This window comes from Pomacea canaliculata, linkage group LG5 (assembly GCF_003073045.1).
Source record: "Pomacea canaliculata isolate SZHN2017 linkage group LG5, ASM307304v1, whole genome shotgun sequence".
Lineage (NCBI taxonomy): Eukaryota > Metazoa > Mollusca > Gastropoda > Architaenioglossa > Ampullariidae > Pomacea > Pomacea canaliculata.
In genome coordinates, this window is record NC_037594.1 from 25,545,412 (window position 1) to 25,572,679 (window position 27,268).

The 27,268-nt window shown below is 43.9% G+C and overlaps 2 protein-coding genes across 8 annotated transcripts in view; one reads left to right on the forward strand and one right to left on the reverse strand.

Moving 5' to 3' along the window:
• Window positions 1-7,145, forward strand: part of LOC112565109 (tyrosine-protein phosphatase non-receptor type 4-like) — a 54,551-nt gene extending 47,406 nt beyond the window's left edge. For all 7 annotated transcript variants that reach the window (XM_025240399.1, XM_025240403.1, XM_025240400.1 and 4 more), the window contains one exon: window positions 31-7,145. In XM_025240399.1, coding sequence (XP_025096184.1) covers window positions 31-68 — 38 coding nt within the window. In that variant the 3' untranslated portion in view covers window positions 69-7,145. The remainder of the gene's footprint in view (window positions 1-30) is intronic.
• Window positions 7,146-9,033: 1,888 nt separating this feature from the next.
• The window catches only part of LOC112565111, a 37,209-nt gene continuing 18,974 nt past the window's right edge, over window positions 9,034-27,268 (reverse strand). Inside the window, exons 2-9 of the mRNA XM_025240406.1 lie at window positions 19,617-19,883; window positions 16,975-17,247; window positions 13,706-13,923; window positions 13,112-13,271; window positions 12,448-12,624; window positions 11,406-11,459; window positions 11,188-11,263; window positions 9,034-10,811 (exon numbers count right to left, since the gene is read on the reverse strand). Of these exons, the coding sequence (XP_025096191.1) occupies window positions 10,343-10,811; window positions 11,188-11,263; window positions 11,406-11,459; window positions 12,448-12,624; window positions 13,112-13,271; window positions 13,706-13,923; window positions 16,975-17,247; window positions 19,617-19,883 (1,694 nt within the window). The 3' untranslated portion in view covers window positions 9,034-10,342. The remainder of the gene's footprint in view (window positions 10,812-11,187; window positions 11,264-11,405; window positions 11,460-12,447; window positions 12,625-13,111; window positions 13,272-13,705; window positions 13,924-16,974; window positions 17,248-19,616; window positions 19,884-27,268) is intronic.

Sequence of the window (27,268 nt, forward strand, 5' to 3'; positions counted from 1 at the left end):
ACAGCTTAGTTATTTGTGCTCTGTGTGCAGAGGGACTTGTCAAACCACTGGAAGACTTCAGAAGATGAGCTTCAGCCACTTAACAGAAGTAGCCATCAGCTCCCACAGACGTTTTTCTCACAGGCTTCAGTGGTTCCTGTCGCTTGTTGTGTGCTGCTACAAGAAGAATGGTAAATGGAGGAATGGCAGGCATGCTGCTGTTAGCGTGTGGTGTTTACCTAAGGCACATGGGGAGGTTACAATTCATTACCTTTATACAAGGAAATCTTCCAGTCAGTGAATGGAATGGCGTGGTAACTTGCATCAAGACTTTTTTTTTTCCAAGTGCACCATTCAGGGCAGCTGAGCTTTGGGTGAGAAAGGGAGACAGTACTCATCTGTATTCTACAAGGCGGGTCAGTGCATTCAGCATTTATCAGACTGCAGTATGCAGCACAAGAAGGGTGCTTGGAGGAAGTCTTGGACATTTGGAAACAGTCACAATACAAACATTGAAGCGGGCAGGGAGATCCCAGTCCAGAAGTGGTTGATAGAGAGCCATCTGCCACAGTCAACTCACCTAGTATTGCATCAGGAAGCTTGTCCTGTACAAAATGGCTCTCATTTTACTTGTTGTTCGCAACTTGCCTACCTAGATACATTGAAGTTGCACAAAGGTGCACAGATGAAGAGGAAGTGTGGTATTCACTTGCTGACGTGGGGAGTGATAGAGGAGGAGTGAACGAGACTGTGTGTGCTTGTGTGTAGATCCCTGCAGACAAACAAATGAATAAACGGTTTATTTGAGTGTTTGTGCACATAATGGCAAGAAAACTTTGTAAAGAAGTAACCAGTTTGATCTGGTTCCAACCAATGTTGTCAGCTGTGATTGTGAGAACAGGTACCACACACTTTAAATTGGCCAAGACACATGTTCCCTTCTTGTGCACCTGTAACCATCTTGTGGCTATTTTGGTTAAGGACACCATATCATGTACAAAACAGTTGCAAAAACTACTGCTAACTTCACCTGTCAGTCTGATTTTTATATTCATGTATTTTTAAACAAGGAAATACCATTGTCCTCAGTGGGATGTTGTGTTGAGTTTCTAGTGTGAAGACTTGGTCAGAGCATGTTGATGTGTTTGTTTGGCTGTTATCGGTCATATTGTGATGCCTGGTTATGTAGTGAGAGTCTGTCTGCAGGACATGAGGTCAGAGGAGTGACATCTTTGGTAAATCTGCTGTTGTTTGTGTGTATTGAATGGCTTCCATTTGTGGCAAGACATGAAGAAAGAAGTTTGCTTGAATTGTGAGCATATTCTTCACAGGGCAACATGTAGACTCTTGTTTTGTCTTAGTCCTTGCCCATTTTATCAGTGTGTTTGTCTTTGTCTGTCCACCACTTTCTCTTTCATGGGTTCCACTTGCTTGCTAAAGGACGATGTCATGGCACACGTTTGTATTCACATGTAGCATCTTTTTTTTTTTCCCCTGTTTAGTTTATTGCTATTCCATGTTATGCCATTCAGCTTAATGTCACTTGAAAGTATTATGGTGTAAGATGGTGAGTGATTTACTGACTGGACCTGCAAGATGATGCGTACTTTACTAAGTGGACCTGCAAGTGCAAGAAGTGTTTTCTTTGCTCTCTCATGCATGTACACTTGCCACAAGAATTGCACAGTGCGAAGTAAAGATTTTGACTAGGTTACTTTATGTGGAATACAATCATTTCTATGTCAGAACCACTTGCTATTGAAGATGTGAATGAAGCAGCCGACAGCTATTTAAAACATCAAATAGCATATAGCATTGACACAGGTGATAAAGTCTTTATCTTGAAAAGTTACATCTTACATTGATCTAAATATATTATCATACATCTGTTATTCAGGCAACTTTTGTTTTAGGGCTTTGTTTTTAAATGACCTTAAATAAAATGTTTCAAGAAGAAAAAAAGGGATTTGCTGAGGGAGGCTAACAATAATGGTGAAATACAAGCACATGTTTGTCAGACCAGTCAGCATGTTATTTTAGCCCATAGATGAACATACCTGGAAACCACATGAAAAATGGCTGTTAAAACATGGCCTGGGCAAATAGCCTGCCACCTCCTTTCTCTTTCTTTTACTCTTCAATGTGAGAAGATTTTGATGTCTTCTAGTTTTATTACTGTTTTTCTTATTTAAGTATTACTTCTGTGATAAAAGTGTTGGAAATTTTTTTACCTGGAATGCTTTCCTTCCCTTCCACTGTGTATTTCTGGCATGGTCTTATGTTTTTTAACAAGTGTTGACCCCACAAGATTGGACATTTTTAAACAGCAAGTCATCTTTATTGCTCACCTTCTAATTCTTTGACTTATGCATGCATGTGACCTGTAGTGTACCTTTCTGGATGTGTACATTTCATTTCATTATTTATAATCACACACTATTTATTATAATTTCTATGCTGCACATTTTTTTAATGTTAATTGAACATCTCCCTTGTTGCATTTTCTGTAATTGTAATTATTATGCATCATAGGGCACCACAGCACCCTAGTTTCAGCTTGGCAGGACAGATGTTAAAAATTATTGACTTTGTAGCTGTTATATTGTCATAGTTTGCGATGAACTTTGTTGAGATTCCAGATATGTGTGAGCATGTCAGTTATTTCCAGATTAGCCTGCGAATGTTGTTATTGATGGTGTCAGAAGAAGAGCTGCATAACAAAGGTAACTGCATCTTTCACACCCTGTCAAACTGTCCCGTGGAAGTTTCTAGATGCACAGCAAGAATAAGAAGTGTGCAACCTATGAATGAGCATGTCACAAGCAGTGGTGCTGTGTAATTATTTGTTTTTTTGCAACAATCAAGTTGTAGAAAGTTGTTGGGTGTGTAATGAAGTACACTTTGTAGTCAAACAGATTAGGAAAGGTGTAGAGGGAGAGAGTAGTAAAGGTACAGGTAGAGGGAGAGAGTTGGACTTCACCTGCTGTTTATCAAAAGTTAAAGGATCAATTAGTTCATGGCCATGTGACCATGAGGCCTTACTCTAAACCCACAACCTCTCAAGAGGATAAGGTGAGAAAAGAGAATATGTGAAGTAGTACATGGGTTTCGTGTAGTTGTGTAGAGTGGTTTTTTTGGACTTCGGCGCTATTGTAAAGCAGCTGTTGGCATTATATGTTGTGCTCAGTTTCAAAAATAAACCTAGTGGTGGTTGACTTTATCATCACATAGCTGGCATTCATACTTACACATGTGCACCTGAGTGTTTGCTCACACACACACATGCACAAATGTACACATGCTGCTGAGCATTTACAAGTTGACAAAAAGATTGACGCAATTAATGACATTTTCAGAGTTGTTTCCCCTTAAGCTTGCAATCTGCATTCCTGGATCAGTGCCAGGACTTTAAAGGAAGAAGCAGCAGGTCAGCCTGCTGGATGAGAAAATATTTTTCTTGTAGTCTCAAGATCTTTATTCCTTACCATAGCTCATAGCATAAGAAAACATCATTAAGGCCCAATGAATATACTCCAACGTAGCTTTTGTGCAAAAATTCTTTTTCAATGATTAAACTTTTGTCACTGAAACATCAGTTGAAATGCTGCCAGCTGAACAGTGAACAGTGTCTGGTTAATTATGTAGCCTGCACAGCACTTGACAGAACAGCATCAACTTGGCAAATATAAGTTAAACATTTTTGAGAGCTTTATCATGGAAGTTGGTCATGACCTGAGATTATCTTTTCAAGACTCCATGTCAAGTGTGTAAAAGTGTCAGTTATGTTCGCCTGCCACAACACCTTGGTTTTGTCTCTCAATGTTTTGTGTGCTTTACAGTCTGTCCTTCTACTAGAACAAATGGTGGTTCTTGCTTTTTGGTCCAAATGCCTGTTAAGTGCCCTTTACACTTTCATAGTCATTCTATAAGTCAGCTTACTATTTGCTAGCCATTAGCCTGTTTATGTTGATAAGAAACTGTTTATTTGCTATACAACATGGCGTATGTATTTAAGTCATTTTCTGGACTGTACAGAGAGTTAGATAAATGAGAAAATATTAAAAATGCTTTTATTTTCAAGATTGTTGTCAATTCCATTTGACACTTCCACTTTTGACACTTGTGCTTTCTCTTGAATAAAAGAAGGCAAGGGTAAGAAGGAATAACATCTAACTTAAAGCAGGTGTGAATATGTGTGTGCATATGTGTGTCCTGTTGGTGAGTTCTGCCTAAGCAGGTAGAGCTCAAGAAGGAATGGCCAACTGGAGGTTCTGTTCACTGCTTGTTGTAATGGCTACCTGTTGATTAGTGTATATTTTCACTGCATCACTTCTGTCATGAAGTAGCTTTGACAATTGAACAGATCAGGGCTGAGCTGCTTTAGTTTTGATGAATTGCATGTCAATAAGGATGAACAAATTATTTCTTGCTGGTATTTATGCCCCCATGTTTATATCCTGAGAGAGCAAATGTGTGATAAAAGAAAGAGAGTTTGATATAGATATTATTCAGTCCATCTGTCATCTGTGTAGTTGTCGAGAGGTCAGAATTCTGGAATTTGCATATAAACTGAGAAACATCAGAAATTAGCTTCTTGGTTCAACAGTAGTACAACCTGTTTCTTTGACAATTGTTCAGTTAGATCCTCTTTCCAACGGATGATATATAAAAACTGAGTGAGGCTCTGTTCCCCATAGTTGGGTATTAAAGTCTACCCTATTTGGTCACAGTTCTTAAGGCCTTGTTTTGTAGGAATTAAAATGGATCACAAAGCAGCAGTAAATGGCTTAGTTTCTAAGGATGACTGAAAGTACTAAAATAGATGTTATTGCTTGTTTTGAGCCATTCATGGCAGACAAGTTGTAGCCTCTTGATCAAAAGGCATACTTGTGAGCCTTTTAGGGAGTGTGATGAACAGGTTAGAGAAAAGGGTTGTAATGAAGATTGCAGTTTGTCAGCATCTTGGGTCAGCTGATGTTTGACACTAATCACATTTGGAAGTGACCATCTGTCATCATTGGAAGGCATTTGACCATTTTGTTTCACTTATTAGTGCAGACATGGATAACCCCTGGTTGTGATTAGCATCATTGAGTCCTGATCCATTAGTTTGCACATTGCAGATTCTTTTGCCTCTCCCTACCCCCAGTGCAGGTTTTGGGGTTTCCTGTTTTATCTTTTGCAGTTTATAACTGACTCACAGCTTGTGACTAACTTTTGGAAAAAGAAAGTGTGCAGATGAGGATGTGTGCGTGTACAAACATTTCTGTAAATATAGGTCACCACTTGCATATAATGGGAGCGTATTTGTGTGGCCAGATGTGTTTCAATTAAAACGATCTTTAAGAGCAACCTGTCATTTTCATCAATTAATTGCTTTCAATTTTATGTGCAATTAGGATGACATTTTAGCACTGACTGCAGGACATCAAATTTCGCAGATTAATTCCTCTAAAAAAATATTTTTGTTCCTCTGTTTTTACAAAATGAATTTTTTAATGCCTTATTTGATTAAAGTTAATGGCTTTCAATAATATTTTGGAGATTTAAATCCCACCCTTCCCCAAAGGCATCCAGTCATGTGAATCTGCTCACCATATGGAAAAACATTTGTAGTAGAAAATATGCCATAGATGACGGATGTGAAATTGAATGGAAAGAGAGGTGGATACTTGAGGTCTGACAGACAAGGCTTTTTAAACATTTGAGGTGTGTGTTTCTGATTGTGCATGTGTTTTCTTTGTTTTTACCTCCATTGTAGTTGTGAGGTTACTTTCATTAGATTATCTGTCTTAAATGTAGCCTGTTTATGTTCAGCATGGTCATCCTGATTCAGATTAATCATGTCGATAAGGACACTGGGCATTTTGTTTTTTTTTATCTTGATCACTTACATGTGGACATTTTGATTAAAAATCAGTTAATTGTTGCTGGGATTTTCTTCATGTTAATCAGTCTGCCAGTCTTCTGTCTTTTTATAGGGTGATCAGAAATTAAAATCATTCTGTCATGCGCAGTCCTAGATGAGAACACTGTATATTTTGATCGTGGAATTTCTTCTAAACTTTTTTTAAAAGTTGATAACAGTGTAACCCTATGTGTTCAGCACTGCTGCGATAGAGCCATAGTTGCTGGCACAGCATAAAACACAACCAACCAACCGATATGTGCAGCATTGAAGCACCATGCACTTGTGTCTGCATGTTACCCAAGTGGAAACCCATGTACAAAAAGAAGGGTGTGGCAGTGAGTTCACACAATAATGGCTTTGCTGAATGTTTAAGGCAGATTGGTTTCCATATTTTATTCAGCCAGATGCAGATATATCAGATGCAGATATGAAACACAGTCAGCGAAAGTTCTTTCAGGTTCCACAGTAGAAATGTTTTATATATACATACACACATTGTATATGTATAAACCATCTCTTTGTGGACACTGTAAGCTAAATTTCATCACTGAATATGTATTGTAAAGATACTGTCGAAGAGGTGCACAGAATGCTTATCATTATGTGTATTACATGTGTCATTATGTCAACATCTTTAGGATTGTCCCAAACCATTGCTGTCTGTCCATGTGCCGCCAGATAATACTGGCAAATGTGCAGGGTGACCGGCTCATCATATAAATAGCCTCAGTGCTTTAGTAGCAAAGCCCATTTTGTGGGTGGCCATCAGGTTTGTTCATTGCCTGCCAGTCATTTCTGAAGTACATGCTTTAGTTTATTTGCCCTGAGTTTCCTACTCAGTTATTTAAAATTACAATGTTGACACTGATCGACTGTAAGCATTGTGATCTTAGTCTTAACAAACAGTAACATTCTTACTAGTATGATGAAGTTGCTTGAAGATGTTCACATTTTTTTTTTTTTTTAAGCACAGAAGTTGTAGTGAAGATGTGTCTTTCTCAACTATTTTGTTGGTTACAGTCCTGGTTCAGTGTATGTGTACATTGCTTGTTCATTGTGAGCTCATATTTCAATATTGGCTCATATTTGGCATCGTGTTAAACACCCTGGGTACATTTTGCAAGTCAAAACAAATATTCTAGACATGACACATTTGCCTGCTACTTTTTAAATAAAACAAAAACTAAAACTTTCAGACCACCTTGCCCTGGCTCTGGAGCAAAAAGTTGATAAAGTAAAATTTTTAAAAAGTGAATTACATTGTCTTTATTTTTGTGGCGGATATGAGACTCGGTGGATTAATGTTTTGGATTTCACAGGCATGAAGGCATGATGGGTCAACTGTAACCAAGTAATGGAGTGCTTCTCGTCCCCATCTTTAGCCCCCACCTACAAACAAGCGCAAGCCAATACAACACTTGGTTAGAAGCCAGTTGGTGCAGCAGGATTAAGAGGGCGTTGTGTGCAAAAATCCACTCCTTACCAAGGTTTAGTTGGGAAGAGAGAACTGGTGTCACCCCTATATGCAACACACTCAAACAGGCTCTGCTTTAAGGTTTGCTGGCTTGTCTCGACTTTGGAAAAGTAGAGTCGTTTACCAGAAGCAAGTTTCTGTCCTTTTGTTGATCTGAACAACCCAGACTTCTTTTCAGATTATCAGCGGAAATTATTTTCTACATTTTTTACATACCTCCGGAACTGTAACAGCGCTCCTTGCCTCACCAGACTGAGTTAATGACATATAGAACCTTATTAGTGCTGCTTACCTCTAGAATTAACTGAGTTAATGACATCTAATTATTAGCGCTGCTTACATTAAAAATTCATTAATAACGTCTGGAACATTATCAGCGCTGCTTACCTCTATAACTATCAGCAAAGAAGTGCATTTTAAAATGGGTAAAGCAGTGCGATAGTATTTACTAGCTTCAGATGTGGGTGAATACAGACTAGCACCTCTTCCTTCCTCGATACAAAGTGCAACAATATTGTAAACATCCTCAGGACAGAAAGTTTAACATCGTGGTTAGGTTTGTACACAGATTAATTAACACGCTTAATTAACGTATGCTTCTTGATTAGGCTTTAAGAGATTGAGACATGTATGCGTGTTATTTTGGGGGGAATTTCCTTGGATTATTTTTATGTGAGTTTCAGTGGATTTAAAAGCGCGAAGGAAGGCGGCGAAAAAACAAGTCCACGCCAAACTGCTTCAAGGGACGCAATCAAATAAAAAAACAGAGTTATCTAAATGGAAAATTAATCACCAAAGCTGTAAAAATAGGAATGTTAGCTAGAGAATTACTGAAACTATTCAAATTTCGTGCACATTTTACGTAAGTAGGTAGCAGCCATTATTTGTGAAAACAGTAGTAGTAGGACGATATCAGACGAAACTGTCGAAAGCATCCTTCTGAATTTCTAATAATGATAGTTTTTCGTGATTAGAAAAATACATGCATATCGATATCATAGCATCCATGCGATCATCGGCTGCTCATTCATTCATTGTGCACGTGCGTAAATAGTGTTCATGATCGATGATAAGTTTATCTCATTAGTTTATGCAAACTTTAATTGGTTAGTAGTAACAAGAGTATAAGGCGGCGTTTTTGGCGACCACGGGTTCCTCCTCAAGAAAAAAAGTGTGCAGGCAGACTATCCAACGTGTCGGATAATTCCTATCTTCACAATGACCGGAGAAGTAGCGGTTAGCTTCAGTAGTAAGCACTTGTTTAGGACAGCAGATGTCGCTGGCAGCGCTTTTTCTCCACCAAGCCCCGCCCCCCAATCCTGCATCTTGGCCGGGAGCGGTGAGCGAGGCGAGTGACCTCGAAGCAGGTGACGTAACACCCAATTTAGCGGGCGACAATCAGTGTTTTATACCTTCAGGGGTACTCTGGTTTCCTCCCCTTCCCTCTGCCATTATTGATGAAATCACTTCTAGATGGAAGCACTTGAACCAACCAACCAACCAGCCACCCACCTTTTTTCGGTAAGAAAACAGAGAAAAGAGATAGGACAGGGTTTAGGACCCGCAGCTGGATGATGGTCCGCTCACTGGGATCTTCCCTTAGTGCATATAAAACGGGTCAGCTCCGCTACACTTTTTTAAATAAAGGTATTGATAAAAGGAAAGAAACAGTAGTTGGTTTATTTTTATTGAAAATGTTTTTATCTTTTTTTTTAAAAACTCGGTCGCGGTAACAGTGCTCGTGTCGACTATGCACAGATCAGGAACACAAGGAAAGGGTTGTCGTTCTCAAAGTAAAAATGAATCACAAATAATAAACATAACAATGGTCATGAATGCATGGAAAACAAAAAAGCACGAAATCCCAAAGGGATGGGTTAGTCATAAACAGTGAAAGACTTTCAAGAATACAGTACTCAGTAACTAAGTCTATAGAAGCACAAGGTCTTTGTTACTGGTTCTGCATAAAGCATCCATTGCGGTGCTCACTTTGTCGATGTCGAGCTTGGTTACTGAATACACTGCATTTTGAAAGTATTTTCCTCCCCAACCCCATCCAACCCATCGTACCGCTGTGCGAGTATTTTTAGTTTACATGTTGTCTTCAGTGTACAGATGTTCCTCAAATCAGTACACTGCACAGCTCGAACCATCACGTGATTGGTGTAGAAACATCATCGACCAGCGGAAACATCACGTGACAGGTGTGGCCACCAAATCCTCGCCTAGCCAAAAACGTCAGGGAGTCACCATGAGAGAGAGAGAGAAGGGTGAGTAGTGGAGCGAGGCGCGTGCATTATGAGAGGAGAGAGGGCGGACATCACCTGTGAAGCGTGCATCATGAGAGGACAGAGAGGGCGAGCATCACGTCACGTGACGCGTGCAAGCAGCACCTGTAGCCCCCCTCCCTCCTTTCGCGACTACGACTCATCTGTCCACTGGCGCCCCCTGATGGCCGTACTGGGCGGCGACTGCAAGTCTTTGCTCCGATCTCTGTTGTACGGCCCCGAAGCCGGCCGAAAATCAACGACTGGAATCGAGTCCTGGCGGAAAGTGTCGAGGCTGACGTAGGCGGGGTCCGATGAGTGGCTGGTGGCGGAGCTGTCCTGAGCCAGGCAGAGTAAGTTGCTGTACTCGGCCGCCGGTGAGGAGTGATGGGACGGACTGTGCGTTCGCAAACTAGGCCTCGTGATCATCGCATATTCGTCATCGTTGACCACGTAGTGGGGCACTCCATCCGCGTCGGACTCCATGTCGTCCAGGAAGAGTGCTGGTGGTGGCGGAGGCAAGGGAGGCGAAGGCGGGGTGTGGAGAGTCCTGACATCAGAGGGACACGCTCCATAGCAGCGTCCTCCACATCGGGACTGTCGTGACGTTCGCACCTGACGTCGTTGTGGAGGACGGCGGGCGATGGTACGAGCTGGTGATCGTCGATAGATTCGTAAATGTCGCCGAAGTCACCGTTCATCACCAGCCCGCTACTCCTCTGGCTTACGGTGTGTCCCTTGTTCCAACCCCTCGACAATGTTGCCCTTGTCATCGTCTGCGCGGAGAGCAGGGCTCGCTCTGTCTTTGCCTGCGATGGCATCGATATCGATGTGGCCGACGTTGGCGTAGGGGTTGGTGCTGCTCCAGAATGCGGAATCTCTGCCCGACAGGAAGCTGGAGAAACCACTTCCGGTGCTTAGCCTGTGGTCCTCCTCCTCGTCACCAGACTGGGCGTGGACGGTGGCCACCACCTGCGAGTCGGGCAAGGAGGAGATCACGTGGTTGTTGCAGGTGTCGGGGCAGGCGGCTGCTGTGGTGGGGGAAATGACGCTCAGCTCTGCCAGGCTGTTGTGGCTGTTGTGGTTAAACGTGTCCAGCGGAGTCTCGTCCCGCCGCCAGAGGGCGGCCTTCTCGCTGCTGTCGCCACGCGACCGCTTGTGCCGTGAAATGCCGCGGTAGCTGAAACATGGAAACGACGATGTTCACACAGGGATCAGCCAGGGAAGGGATCATGTAAGGGTCAGCTAGGATTAACAAGAAGACAAAGGGTCAGGCAAAGGTTAGATAGGATAAGAAAGTGAGACTGAGGTAAGTCAGAGGAAACAAGAGGCTTATAAAGATCAGATATGATAAGCAAGGATGACGGGTCAGTCAGGGTAAACATGGGGTCATGTAAAGGTCAGAGAGAATAAGCAAGGGTAACAGAGACTAGCCAGGGTCAACAAGGAGGCCTCTAGGGTTAACAAGGGGGTCACACGGACATTAGCCAGGATAAAGAAGGATATCAAGATCAGCGAGAAAGCGAAAGGCCCCGGTTTCTAGCCTGCTACCTTACCTGACGAGCACGTAGACAAGAGCGATGACCAGGGCGATGATGACCACGCCAAAGAAGACGTAAAGGACGAGCAATTCTGGAAGATATAGTGACACATGACATAAATAGTGACACCTGACAAAGACATAGTTACACAAGACACAGAAATACAGTGACATATGACACGGATAATGAGTCACAAGTCATGTTTCAGTCAAAATATTTTACTCGTTACTCACTGAACTGCAAGGTGACCGGTTTGTAGTTATCATCCGTCCTCGAGGCGTCATCGCCTGAAAACCACCGAACAGTCAGATTACGATTCTGTCTACCGGAGATCATCTTCACAATCATCCATTCCTCCCACCAACCCGACACGCACACAGACACTCCCCTCCCCCAACCGCCAGACTATAACCTGGATATTTTTCCGTTCCAGTCACAAGACTGATACAGATGTACAATAGTAAAAATAAATAAAACTTTTAGTCTAAACTTTCTTTAAAACTTTATGATGCCCTGCTCTTTACTGTGAATTAGTTTACAAACTAGAAACAAAGCAGCGCCCGATATTCCAGCGGGAAAATGACCATCGCGGTGTCTCAGGGTTGTTTTCATATTGATTACATGAGATACATGGGGATATTGACAACTCCACTACTTACAAGTCTCAATTTTCTTCTTTCCATTTTTTAGTTACTTTTAATATGCAAGGAACAAAACTGAAAAATAGATGTCTTATTTTTGTGGAGGAAACATCAATGAAGAGCATGGGAACAGGGTGCCGTGACAAAATTGATTGGGGATGGACAAGGACATGGTTATTATGTGGTGTGAGGAGTATTCACACATTGATCAGCATCTAATCGACAGCACAGCCACAGACGACCGAAACGGCCTAACACACACACACACATATAACATAACAAACACACACACACACTCATACACACAGACACATCATAATACACACACACACAGAAGGAGAAGGGCAGATGGAGAACGTTTCCTCATAGATTAAAGATATTTCAAGTGTCCACCCTGGGGCAAAGAAAAAGGTGGAGGGCATATTAATAATATCGACTGGTAGGCATCAGCACACTGTTGTGCGGTGCAGATCAATCACGAACCCATCACCACACCTGAGGGAACAACAGCAAAGACCTTACAAGAGGGGATAGAAGATGTCTGGTTCGAAGCCTACCCTAGAACTGTCACAAACATCTCTCTAAACAACCTTGTCCACACACACAAACAGCTGTGAGAGAGACGTTGTTACACCTGTATGTCTGATGGTGTCCGAGTAGTCGAACATAGTAGCCGCCGGCCCGTAGTTGCGACCCGTCTGAACGGCGCGCGTCGTCTGGCGGGTGGTGGACGTGGGTGGTGGTGTCACCAGGGGAGTGCTGCATCTCGACATGTTGCCGGGGGTGGATTCCTTCGTGTCTTTTTCCACAACTGGAAAATCCCCACAGATTGCTGTGACTTCATTCACAAAGAGCAGCGGTATCCATCACATTTATTTCTCCGCGAGTTCACAGAAAATAAATGTAATAGGGATTTCATTTTATTAATTTTTGCTGGCTTTATTATGTTCACAGCTAAGCCAAGCATATGCTGATTCGAAAAGAACGATTTTTCTCATGTACCCGTCATTGAAAGTTACAAGAAAACTTGATTCACCTATCTTTTATTTTAAATAAACCTTAGAAAGTTGCCATCATGGACAAGAAATAAACTCCTTACACTGCCGTCATCGCGAAAACTTTTCACCAGACTAACAGATTCACACGCTCAACGGACATTACGTCACGTGGGGAGAAACCACGGCACTTCACAGACCCACTCCATGTCATGGACAACATGGACAACATTGTCGCAGGTAATGCCAGGTGAAGGGACGCAACAAAGAGGGGACAGCACTCATGTACACAGGGGAGCTTACTCTGGTAGGACACGAGGAAGCGGTCAGCCTGGTCGGATGCAGCTGGCAACCAGCTGCTGACCTCAACGGGTCCACATGACGTCAGCGGGGTGTTGACCTGGCGCAGGTCACAGAAGTGCTGCGTGGTGAAAAGTTGAGTGTCGCAGTCCTTGTAGCGAACCTGTCGACAAACTGTTCCATAGTCAGGTGCTGGTCTGTCGTCTGATGTCGTGAGAGTGTATTTGTATGTTTACAGCAGTAATGTCATTATGTACATAGCGGTCTTACGCTGGGTGCATTCTTGTGCACACTACTGGTACAGACAGGGTGGCTTACCCGAATAAATCTGTTGCTCCAGTTAAGATGTAGTACTCGCAGGTGTGCGTTTACAGTCGAGGGTTTCAGTTTGGGTTATACATGTGTTCGTATAGTAAGATTGTAGTCTACCTTCAGAAATATGTTGTCTCTCACTTGCAAAAATGTGCTGATGCTGTTCAGGGTGGCTTATACGCAGAATTGTACGGGTATGGTGCTGGTGAGACTGGTGGTGGTTTACCTTTAGACATGCGAGTGTACAATTTGGGTAGAATTTTGGTACAAATAGGGGTGGCTTACCCTCAGAAATGTGTTGGAACAGTTCGGGGTGCCCCACTTGCTGTGTGCCACGTGCACGGTGACGATGATCTTCCGTGACGGCTCGCCAGGGGACAGCAGCCAGCTGCATTGCGCATTGGCGCCCCCTGGACGACCTCCGAAGGCGGGGTTCATCAGCAGGCCGAAGGGCTTGTCCAGCGTCTGGTACTCACCCTCACACTGGGTGTGCAGCAGCTCCTCTGGCGGGCAACACACGCACAAGATGGGTTTTTACAAGAAGTACTGGTTGTCATGGTCAAGTTCATACGTGGTCACATGGTCACGTTTATCTCACATGTAAGTACTTGGTCACATGGTCACTTTTATCCTACATGTTGGTACTTGGTCACATATATTCGACATGCAGGCAAATGGTTATATTTATTCGACATGTAGAAACATGTTCAGATTTATTTGCTAGCTTCAAGCAGTCTTCTCTCTACCATGTCTCTTTTCTGTCCAACCTCGTCCCCTCTCTGTCCTACATTCTCTCATCTTTTCTACCATACTAACTCCAAAGGTTTGGTAGGCGTCGGTAAATATAGTGTGGTTGCTTACCATCAAAACTAACCCTATCAACTACAGGGCTAGCTTACGGATGACGGACAAATCTTGAATCGAGAAGCCAAGTAATTTAAACTGAACCTCAATCTTCATTTTCTCGCGTTATTCTGTCGCTTTTTCTTGCTATATGTCGAGAAATACAACCACCCTCAGATTTTTCCAGAGAAAACACCTTTTATAAAGCTACTGATCAAGCACTCCCATTTCTGGGTACGAAGAGTATGATGGTGTTGATGTAGCATAAAACTCAATTATCTTCTGAGACTAAGTTTTAATGAGCTCGACTTTGACGAGCGGAGGCTGAGTCCCCCACGAGTACTTCGCGACTTTCATCTTTTCAAGCCTCTTGCATGTCTCCACCTTCTGCTTGACTGCTCGCACTGCGTGTTTACCTTACTTGGGACTTGTTTCGGCATAAACAAATTTGAACAGTAGATTCCAGCCACCCGGTATGTTTACACACAGTGATGGGGTGGGACTGAACACAAACACGTGGGGCACAGGGCGGCGCGTCAACTTTGAACTTTCGTCTCCGCTAGAAATTGATTTGACTTTATTTTTATTTTATTTGACTTTATTGTAGGATTATTTCTTCCACTAGTTGCTCGAGATCCGGCTAACGGGAAGTCTACTGCACTGGCAGAACATCGTAACTGAAATGATGTGGAAATCAGAGGAGTTTTATTAACTGTGTCCGACATGCGTGTTCAGTTATTCTCCACATCAGAATATTTCAGGACGTGGTGTGTTTCCGTACACAGGCTGGAAATGAAACTGTTATGGATTTCTCTGGTTACTGTTCTCTGTGGTAGCCTGGCGAGGTCTTTTATTGATTCCTTCTCTTCTCTTTCTGTTGTTGAAATTCTAGAATGTTGATCTCAAACCCAGCTTTGTAGAGAAACTTGAAGTTTTACGAGAGTTCTTTGTTCATCTCATAATTACTATTTCGATATTAGTAACACAAGGTAGTAATTTTCCTATTATTCGCTTGCCGAACTAAAAGCACCCTGTTTTCCTGAAAATAAGACCTAGCCCTAAAATAACCCTAGACTGATTTTTGAGGAAATTTGTGATATAAGCCTACAACGGATAGCATCATGGTCCTCTGTACTAATCTTCTGTCGTGGGCTTCTGCCCGTGATGAACAAATGTTTCTTTTTGTTCAGCAGTGCTTTTAGGCCCTTGGTCACCCAAGGTTTGTTGTTAGGATAAACATACACTGCCTTGATGGACTGGTGCAATCAACACTATTTTACTCCTCACTTTTACTCCTAACTGTGTGTTAAATGTCTGTATGGGTATGTGAGCAAAGACAAATTTCTGTCCTCCTGGGCAGACAATAAAGTCTGTTTTGATTTGATTTGATTTTGAACTGTAAGCCCTCGTGAAGATCGTCAGCCAGACGGACGGATTTTGTTCGTCCCTTGAAACACAGGGCAGACGCATTACATTGTAAAGTAGTGATATTAATCCTATTATCACATAAATAAATAATGTTATTACAGTAATACTTACAATAAATGATAATATAAATTGTAACCGACAATGATTTAACGAGAAATGGAGTCGCAAGAAACTCAGACCGGAATTCACGGTTTGGAGAGTTATGACGATGTTTCAGAAGAAGTTGACATGATTGTATGAGAATAAATGTAGATTTTTTTACTTAATGACATTCCCCAAAAATAAGCCCTAATACCTGTTGGGAAGAAAAACATACTATTAGACCTGGACTTATTTTGGGGGAAACACGGTATCATACTACGAATGTGGAGAAAAGACGGGGAGTGATCATTTACCGCACGCGACAAATCAGTGAACTCTGCAGATATTTACTATGGGTCGGCTTTCATCAGACTAAAATTTTATGTAATTATTAGAATAGCATTTTTTATATCTATATATATATAAAGTACTCTTGTAGTTTTCTTAATCATTTTCATTTGAGAAAAGCTGTCTGCTGTTATGTCCCTTTGTCTAACAGGCTCTCGCTGATTTTATTTCCGCGTTGTTTCATTCTGGATGAAGGTGTTGGTACTTCATCTTTAAATGTACTTCTGCGAGTGCTTCCCTCATCTATTTTTCATCTGGATTGTAAATACCTTTTTAAAAAAAAAAACGCGAACTGATAGGATCCATTGGCTGGATACCAGTCTGGCCTGCTTCACTCCCTTCGCCATCGTGCTTTAGTATCAAACGAAGTGATGACCATCTTTTTTTGTTGTTTAACATTTCTTGATATTTTCAAGATTTCTCAATATATTCTCAATATTCTCCTGACGTTAAATCTGCAGTGATCGCCCCTTACTTCCTGAAGGCAGCGAGTCTTCACTTTGTTTTTCCTTCTACAGTTTTTTGACATTCGTGGATCCTGTTCAGCGCGATGATCTTGTTTTGGCTGAGATACTGCGCTACACAAATTAACTTAAAATTTTTTTTTCAATAGTTTGCTTGTCAACTTGAGTTTTTTGTTTCACAAATAAGTAAATCTGCTGGTTAAACGAGGCCTTAAACTTAACTCGAGTCTTTGTAAAATCAGGACAACTATCCCTCGAATGTCCACTGGGGGAAGGGGAGGAGGGCCTATAGTCACGTGACAAAACCACTCCTCACAGTTAACCTAGAAAGAGTCCACCGTCCCGACACTAGCTTCGAACACAGAGATGGTCGACGGGTGCTTCACTTACTGGGAACGCAGAGGTAGTCGACGAAGACATTCCTGACTTGCGGCGCCGAGTTGTTGCAGTAGGCTGGCATGAGCATGCGCAGTCCCGAGGAGTCACACTCGGCACGACTCTCGCACAGCGAGTACAAGGTCACGTACGTGGCCCAGGAGCAGGGTTCAAGGCCGCCAAGGCACGTGACGTTGCGCACGTGCAGCACGCTGCCCTCGGAGCAGCGCAGGCCACGACTGTGGTCGCTACACAGGTTGGTCCTGCAGGCTGGCGCAGGGCCGGAATCTGCAAAAATACAGGTTAAATTCACCACAAGATGTTTATCAAAGTGTCTAACAATATTTTTATAAACTTAGCTTTGAAAAAAAAATTAGCTATAAATAGTGACGAAGAAGTTTGTACACAAAGTTTAATAAAGTACACACACTACCTCAGTGAGGATGGGAGAGACAACTGAGATGCAGTGAAGAAAGAGGCCTGTGCATAAAATGGATTAAAACTGAATTCTCCAAGCCATCACTCACACTAGATGGCAGTAGTTGGAATACTCACACTGATTACAAGCTAATGGCTCGCCGTCAGATCACATTCACGCCGCAAAATATCTGACAAGTCTGATCAGTTGTTTCGAGAGTAAAGAAAATTGAATAAAAATAAAGAAAAATAACCAAAGTTTCTTTTCTTCGGACTTGAGCCGCGCAAAAACGCAAGTTAAAAATAAAATAACTGCACAAAGCCACGTCACAGATAACCGCGTCTCCGCCAAGAAGAGTTCAGCCCAGAAGGGAGATCAACGACTCCACGTCAGGAGACGACAACTCAGGTTGTTGAAGTGTAGGATATCCTGTGAGCCTTTCATTAGGCCCGGCTTCTCCTTGGTGCTGATACGAAAACAAATTTCAGTCAACAAGAATAAAAAAAGTAATGCAAGAGGTTTTTTTTCTTATTTCTTTTTCTGTTCTACTTCTTTCTCTGTGAGCGCGCACGTGTGTGTGTGTGCTGTCTCTATGTGTGTGTATGCTGTCTGTGTGTGTGTGCTGTCTGTCTGTTAGAGAAGAAGCAGCTATACTATAGTGATCAGTAGCCTGTAGCTCAGCTAGTGCTGTGGATGTTGTAGTGCTGACAGCGCCATGTCGTGCTGTGCGCCAGGTTGCTGCACTACAGTGATGGTGATGGGGGCTCAGTTACTGACAATCTTCACATGGTTACTCAGATGACATGCTCTGGAATATCTGCAGGGATGGGGGAGGATGGGGCTTTCCCTTTGGCTTTAATGACTCAATGTCCGTCAACTCACGTGCTCCCCACAAAAACAGCAGCAACAACAACAAATGATTTCGTGACATTTAGAGATGGAGGGTGTGATTCACTCACAAAAAAAGTTTGTGTAGGCCGACCTTTGACCCCGATATCGTTCCACCAGCGAATGTTTGTGTTCGAGAAGACGCGGTCAGGAAAAAAAGAGAGATAAAGTATCTTCGTTATATGTAAGGTATCTTTATGAGACATTAAATACATTCGCTAGATATTAGGCATTAATTCGACACTACATTCTTGTCTCTGTGCAAACCAGGAGAAGACGGAAAGGGGGATTGGTATTTTACGCCGAGCCAGCAACTAAGACTATGTCAGGGTTAAACACCCAGCCCTGTAAACAGACACCACATGCAGACACCACATGCAGAGAAAGAACAGCGTGCCCGAGACGAGAGGTGAACCCAGGACAGCCAACCTTCACTGTACTAATGACAGGCGCTAACCGCTGCGCCACCGGGCCGCCTGGAGAGGACGGACCCCCACATCCCCCACTTCTCCCGAGTAACTGGAAAACCCATGAGTAACTCTGGGCCCCAGCCCCCAACCCTTCATAATGTCGATCACATTTAACATAAAGCAGTGGAGCGATACACTGCGGCAGTATACTGCATATTTCAATTAATTTAAAATTAAGCACGTGCGTAATGCTGACTAGTACCAAGACAAAGGTCAGGGCAGGGCAACACCAGAGTGTTGAGTCAGCGACATGTTTGTATACAGAAAACTTTTGAGGAAACTCCGCAGCTTCAACATCAGGTCTGGGATGCTGGAGACTGTCTACAGGTCTCTTGTTGAGAGCATCCTGACATTTAGCATCCCCGCCTGGTAAGATCACCTCGTCGGCAAAGACAAGGCAAGGCTGGCCAGGGTCATCCACCAGACAAATAAAATTATTGGTACATCACAGCTGCCACTTTGTGACTTGTACCTTCATGTAGTCAGAAAGATGGCAGATAACAAGATTATCAGACCAAACACACCCTCTCCATCCCAGCTTTCAGCTGTTGCCCTCGGGCAGGCGCTACAGAGAATATACTCCATTTACTATGAAGAGGGTCAGGCGGATCTGAAAGTCAATTCTTTTCTCCTCTCAGCAACCAAAAACTAAGAAAGATGAGTGACGAGAGTAGGTCTGGAGTTTTGATCAGACGACACACTCTCAACACGATGGTTTGAAACAAGTGAATGAGGGAAGGAATAAGACAGGTGAGTATGAGCTAACCTGCTTAGCAGCTGTTCAAGAAACTCACAGCTTGCAAGTACTGGATAGTAAGAAATGCAGACATTACTCACCTGGTTGGCAGGAAGGAAGGCAGAGAGGAAGTGACAGTACTCACCTGGCTGGCAGGTGAAGGTGACTACAAGCCTGCGAGTTCGCGGCACTGGACTTGAGCACTGAACACTGAACAAGTCCCGCAACCCCAGCCCCGCACACGATGAGCGCCCCTCGCAAAGACGCGCCAACGTCGACTTCACTTCCGATGCGCATGCGTAACTGCCGTCGCCACACGTGACTGTCTGGATATGCACCACGTGATCAAAGGAGCACTGGAGACTGAGGCCATCATCCAGGCAGATATCTGATGTCGTCATGTCCTTAGCACCTGTGATTAGAAAAAAAAGAGAAGCAGATGAAATAAGATGGCAAGTGTTCGAGTTCGCAGACAAAAAGTGATTGGATGAACAGAAGTTTTTGTCTGACAGTGTACCTGTCTCATTTGTAGCAAAAGTATCAAAATTCTTCAGATATATGGATCTGTTTTAGTGGAGTTATAATTACTTCCTCCTCGGACCAAAAAAATGATGATAAATATTTGATACTTAAAAACATTTCATGCAACTGTTCTCGCCTAGCATCATCCCTCATTACACCTTCCATAACCACTTGTTGCTTGAGCTTTCTCACAAAAAAATTCAAATATTCTTATCATATTTTTTCTTTGTCTGAATGAATCTTTCTTTGGTAATGTGATATCTAGCAGTTTGCTGAGTGTTGGCTTTTAATTTTTTTAATTTTAATTTTAAGTCAAGAAGGGACCTGAATGTCACTGTCTAATCTCACTGATGTCACTGTCTAATGTCACTGCTGCTGACAACTCACATGACACACCACTACACCCTGGAGACACACTTTGTGCCTGACCAATGTTTACAGACAACATTCTAACACCAGTCTATAAACATGTCCTGCCCTTCTTGTTTAATAACCGACTCATATCCATTCTCCAGGGTGTCACAATGTCTACAATGCTTTTGTTTTTTAGTCTCAGCGAAAAAAAAACCCATCTGCAATATTTTATGTTTACAACTTTTTTGTCCCCAGGCAGAGTATGGAATGATTCAAAGTCTAATTTCACATAAAAATGCATCAGAAAGTATTAATCACTTCTATTTCTGTTTTTCTCTTTTCTCTCAATCCTTTAATAGTAATCTGAATTTTTTTATGTCAGTTTAAATGAATTTTTTGAAGATGCCAGATTTGCAGGAGTTAATTTTCCAAATAGATGCGATTTTATTCTTATTCCAGGATATTATGTGGACCAACAGAACATTCTGTCTCACGCCAGAAGACAAACTCCATTTCCTGGTGACAGAGGTCGTCGCTCCTCTGGAGGGAAATCTCAAAGCTTTTATGTGAACCGAGGAAACATTTGATATAAACAAGAAAATATGTTTCAGGTTCTTCAACTGCCACAAGTCACATCATTCTACGGTTTACATGGCAAGTCAGTGAAGTCAGGAAAGATTTAGAAGTCGCCTCTGTGCAGTTTTTACACATCACACGGGTTTAACATGAAATCCTGAGCATGTCTACTCACCATTCGTTAGAATGTTTACAAACCATGTCTGTCTTTAGAAAGGTCCCAAACCATGTGAGAAAGTGTTACAGGGAGACCTGATATTCCCTACTCCCCACCTGCAGTGCTGGGGAGGATGTAGACATTGAAGACTTGCCCTGACTCACCTGTGATCATTCCAACTTCCTGCTCCTCACATTTCACGACTGATCCTCTAATCCACTAGATCGCCTCCACGTACAATGACAAATGTTGATTAAATGCCAATGTTTATTTTTTGAGTTCACTCAGGTGATTTTGTATTTTTCTGTGAGACTGAACATGATGTTAGTGATGCACAGGCCAGGTTCACCGCACTTGCTTTAAGAGTAGCAGCCCCTTGCTGTTCACTTTCCCTGCGCTGTGCCTCCCAAACACTCCCCCAACCTTCCAGGTCTAGTCATTCTTCAAGGAAGAGAAAACTATAAACCAAAAGAGATTGCAAAGGACAATAATCATTCACCCCATACTTTTACTACACTCTCCACCCCGATCAACCTTCCCCCTCTCTACCCACATGTAAGTAAAACCTTCCCATGATGCAGTAGACATTCATTCACTCCATCATTGCAAGCAGTTTCTCTCTCCCTTAAAATAGCCTCATCGGGAGTTTTGAGACCTCAGTGCATCACAATGTCTACGCTGGTGACATAAAGGTGAACAGCCAACGACACGAGACACACCACACTTACATGTGTCACGTGCACACTCACCGTAGCCGTGACAGCACGTGACGAGACTGTGAAGTGTGTGATGCAAGCTGTGAGGTACAGGCCGGAAGTTTCCCCCGATGGGACAAAAAGGAAACTAAAGTCCAAACTAGAACACGGCCAGAGTAATTGCAAAGCAACGTGTCCAGAGTACTGGCCACCCACTCCCAGCTTTAAAATAAAGTTTGGGTTCCGGGATTTTATCGAAAAGGGACGACCTCCAGCAAAAGTAGAGAAATCAAATTTGTCACTTGATCCTGTCTAGGACGCTCCTCGCAGAAGGAAATTGGATTGGCCTCCCCTTCTAACCAGTGACGATTCGGGACAACAAATGTGTGGAAGGACCTGTGGGAGGCCCTTGGGGGGCAACACATCACATCGGAGTGGGAGAGGCCGCACGAATGCAAGTGACGCAAATAAGGGACATGCTGGCGATGATAACATGGTAGGTATGACAGGGAGCCAGGTCGGGGATGACAGCATGGTGATGATGACAGGGAGCCAGGTCAGTGATGATAACATGGTGGGTATGACGGAGCCAGGTCGGCGATGACAACATGGTGATGATGACAGGGAGCCAGGTCAGTGATGATAGCATGGTGGCGATGACAGGGAGCCAGATCGGTGGTAACAGGGAGCCAGGTCAGTGATGATAGCATGTAGGTGATGACAGCATGGTGGTGATGACATGGAGCCAGGTTGGTGATGATAACATGGCGGCGATGACACGAAGTGTTTAACATGTACAGTCACCATACGATCAGCACTGGTAACGACGGTGACGATGATAGCGATTTTATTCTTTGGTCTAGTCATGAGTTCTGAGCTGTGGGAAAAACCCATTCCCTTCTTTTCTTTAATTTGCATCCCCTTACTGTCCTGTCAGGTTTGCTTCCTTTCAAATCAGTCCCACGTGATGCTAACATATCAACCCACGCACTGTGGGAGTCAGCGAGTGATGTTTACAGTTGTGTCGCCAGATGAAGACATACAGATGATAGTCCTCACCTGACAAGGGGACCGAGGAACACGCCAACACAATCCACACGAAAGAGCAAAGGATACACGCATTCTCACACACCTACACACACACACACGTACACACAGACACATTCATGGCTACTAACACTCGCTCACTCACACTTATTTATTCAGTCGTCTGCCAACCACCTGTGGCGGTCATATCATCTCTGTTTGACGGTCGAGGTTAGTGAGGATGAGCGCGTGAGTACGAGGAGATAAACATCGAGAGCCACAAGAGGTCCTTAAGGTAACGGCCATCATCAGGTCTTTAGAGTAACATTAGCCACTAATAGCTACATCAGGTAATGGCAGCTAATGTCAGCATCAAGTCTCATCATTACAAGCACACTTCATCACGCACGTGGACACGCGCGCTCACCTACACACACAGGTACACACACACGCGCACACACACACGTACACCTATAACACGGGCACACACACAAACACACGCGCACCCACGACTCCTGTTGCTGTGGCAACACGTCACTGCCATGTACTCACACCTCAGTGACATCATGTATTACAGGTCAGCCTGTGCAGACTGATATCAACAAGCATACATTAAATGTAAAAGTTCACGGCATGTTTATAACCAAATACAACCTTTGATCTGTCAACTGCCGGCTACTGCCACCTTCATCTCACGTCTGACTCCAGGTAACATTTAACTGGCAACACTCAAGACCCAGGGAGCGTCTCACCTGACTCCCCATGGCGCCATGCTGAGAATATCTGCAGGTAAACGGATATCGGTCCTCATACCCCATCCTTCATGTGAGCAGCCACGTGACTGATCCTCCCCTCAAGCTCAGTTCGCTTGAGCAGTTTGTTGTCGCTCCTACCAGCTACAAACAACACCAGCTATTAAACAACACCAGCTACAAACAACATCATCTATCAAACAACACCAACTATCAAACAACACCAGCTACAAACAACATCAGCGGCCAGGGAATGTTCAAAGGCAAAATGTAATTCCGCAATCGATGGCCATCTTGAAACTGTAAACGTATCGAGAAACGTGACTTGCCGAGTAATGATGGTCACACTTTGAAATTCGCTTTCCTTAATGCACAAACTGCTAATCATTCCAGCTGTGCTACACCAGCACTTACAGCTGCCTGTGTCGTACAAGGCTCATTCCAGCTGTTACACCAGGAGTTACAGATGCCTGTCCTGCAAGACCCACTCCAGCTGTTACATCAGCTGTTATTGCTGCTTGTGTCTTACAGGGCTCACTACAGCTGTGTTACACCAGCAGTTACAGCTGCCTGTGTCGTACAAGGTCCACTCCAGCTGTGTTATGTAAGAGTGGGTTGCAGCTGTCCCTCCAGTCAGCTCTGGCTGCGTCATACAAGAGACGGCGGCAGAGATGAGATTCGAAACCGAGGCGTGAGGAGGGAGGGGTGGATTAAAACCCGAGTCAGAGTGAAAAGCAGACCCAACAAAGAACACGAATCTTCCCCGTGAAGTTGTCAACATCAGAGGAGAAAACTGCAGTGAGCAAAAAGAACAGACGAAAAACTGAGAAAAAAAACCCCCAAACAAACAGAAAACAAACTACGAAATGAAATAGGCTCGAAGGTAAAAAGTGAAGCGTGAAAGACCGGAATAAGACGAAGAGGAAACAAAAAGACGGAAAAGACACAAAGTAAACTTCATCTTATTTCTGACGACATTTTTCTCCGCTCCGCTATTTCGGCGACAGCCCATAAAATCCACCTGCCTGTTTGTTTGTTTGTTTGTTTTTGTGGCAGAAAATAGCGAGCGAAGCCTAACTGTGATGACTGAGAGAACGCTAAATGACTAGGAGATGACAGAAAGCTAGATGACTGGAATATTACAGTAAGCTAGATGACTGGGAGATGACAGAAAGCCAGATGACTGTAGATGACAGAGAGCTAGATGACTGCCCTCCTCAGGGTCTCCAATTAGTTTTCGGCCAACACTTGAGCAATAATCTCCGCTCCCTAAAGGTCAGCGATTGCAGCCTGGATATTGGCGGGACATCCTGCGCTTCCATCATGGCAGCGGACTGGAGCGATGGCGAGGCCAAGCTGCAGCCAGCAGCCGCCACAGCAGCCATTCCATCTCGCCACCAAATCATTTCCCGCCGTGCCTCTGTCTCTCCCAGGAACCGCCTGCCTTGTACAACAGACTGATCGCTAGGGGCCCGGCACAAAATCGAAGAAGTGGCCATCTCTATTAGGCTTTTGCTAATTTGATCGATACTTGAACATTTCTTCTCTAGTCTCTGGCTGATAACGGCGAATGCACGATAGTCACGTGACTAACGAGGGCCACTGAGAAAATATAGATTGCAGCCTGTTAAAGTATGGAGAAAAAAATAAGATAAATTATTCGTCTTCGCTTCCTTCTTCGTCGTATTCTTTTTCTTTTGTGACTACTGGTACTTACAGTCATCATATGGAGGTCAAGACAAGACTATACAGACAGCTGTACGGAGATCAAGATGTGTAGAGACAGCTGTACGGAGATCAAGATGTGTAGAGACAGCTGTAGGAAGATCAAGATGTGTAGAGACAGCTGTATGGAGATCAAGGAGAAACAGACAGTTGTACCGAGATCAAGCAGTATATAGACAGCTGTACCGAGATCAAGATGTGTAGAGACAGCTGTGCAAGATCAAGACAAGGAGGCTTGAGGCAGGACCGAGGCTCGTCGTGTTGTCTCGAAGACAGTCGAGTGCCGACATCACAGCCATGATGAGCTCAGTTCACAACGATCATCAGGACAGATGACTGTAGTGCCAGACATCTGTGCACGACAGGCAGTGGACATACTACCCCCATCTGTCGAGAACTTGTTCAGCAGTCAGCTGACTATATTCACCCTCAAAGACCACATCACGTGACCTAACCATAATTAGAGACAGATCCACCCAAACATAAATGTCAACCTGTGTGCAGGCCGAGAAAAGCAATCGGACCTTCCGCCAGTCCTGCGCACTGCGGAGGCAAAATGGTTTCAGCAGCGACACCTGGGTACCGTGGAGGAGCAAATGTCGAAATTGTCGCAATTTCTCGTGCAAGACGAGCGTCTGCGAGAGGTGGGGTCCGCCAGACCGCAGAGATGCTTGCCTTTGATGGCTTTGTAATTCGTCTGTGGACGCTCGGTGCACCTTGAGGGTCGTGTGCAAACTCGCCAGACTCCCGGGGCTGGCACCGAGCATCTCGCACGCATGCGCAGTGTTCTTCAAATTTCTCCACATTTGCAGACTAATTTCAAACCGCTGAAGATGATTCACTCCAGACTTGTCTTCTTTAAGGGTGGAGTCTTTTATGTGTAAAGCCGACACTCGCAGGTCTGTGGGTACAGGAGGAAAATAAACAATCAAAGGTGTTCACCTGTCCACATGTCTATATGTACATGCTTATGTATATATGTCTATTTGTACACGTTTATCTGTACATGCCTAGCAACTCAGCTCCCTCTGCATCTTTCATCTTTCCTTTTTTCCTCCATTCTTTGGTATTCGATTCTTTTGTCTTTGCTTTTTACTCGTTTTTGCTTTCTTTAAGGGAACAGGGAGTCAGGATGTAAAGACAGACAGAAGTAAAGCACGTGACCACAACACGTGAGTTGTGTGTGTGTGAAGTATTCTGCAAGTCTACACTCACGGTTTATATGGTAAGTAGCAGGCGACCTGCCAGTGGAGGAGGGTTAACCATTCATGGCGAGACCCGTAATCGGAGTGACGGGTGGTGTACCCCTGTAGGGTGGGTGGGAGTCACAGATGCTGTAGGTCCCGGCGAGGTCAGGACGAGCAGAACAGCAAACATCATCTGTCTGTGGTGAGAATGCTGTACCCGGGATGTGATGTCAGCAAAATGAAAGCCATCGGGTCAGCCAGGCTTGCAGCACATGGAACACCTGACATCCACCCGATATCCATCCGCTGGGTCTGTGTCTGGCACCAACTGGCATCAGGCTCTCTGCTGGTGAAGATGAGGAATTGTCAACACGGGCTGTCATACACACAAGGAACCTCTTCACATGGCGCGTGACACCGGGTAACAGGGGTATGACAGCGTGTGACACGGGGTAACGGGTATGACAGCGCGTGACACGGGGTAACGGGTATGACAGCGCGTGACACCGGGTAACAGAGATAACCCTGTGATATTATTATGATTGATAAACCAAGACTAACCTCACCATCGCCACGAAGACACATTCGCAGCCGTGCATGTGTGTATGTGTGTGTGTGCACGCGCGCGCGCCAGGAATAAGACGGATCAGAGAACAGTCATGTGCCCAGCACGTGACCAAGACGGGAACCGGAAGGAGAAAAAGCGAGACCTCCGGACACCAGGTCTGGTCAGGCCACCCGCTGGGCTGACGAATCGGTTTGGCGAATAATATCCGGGTAGCGGCGTGCAGGGTAAACTCCCC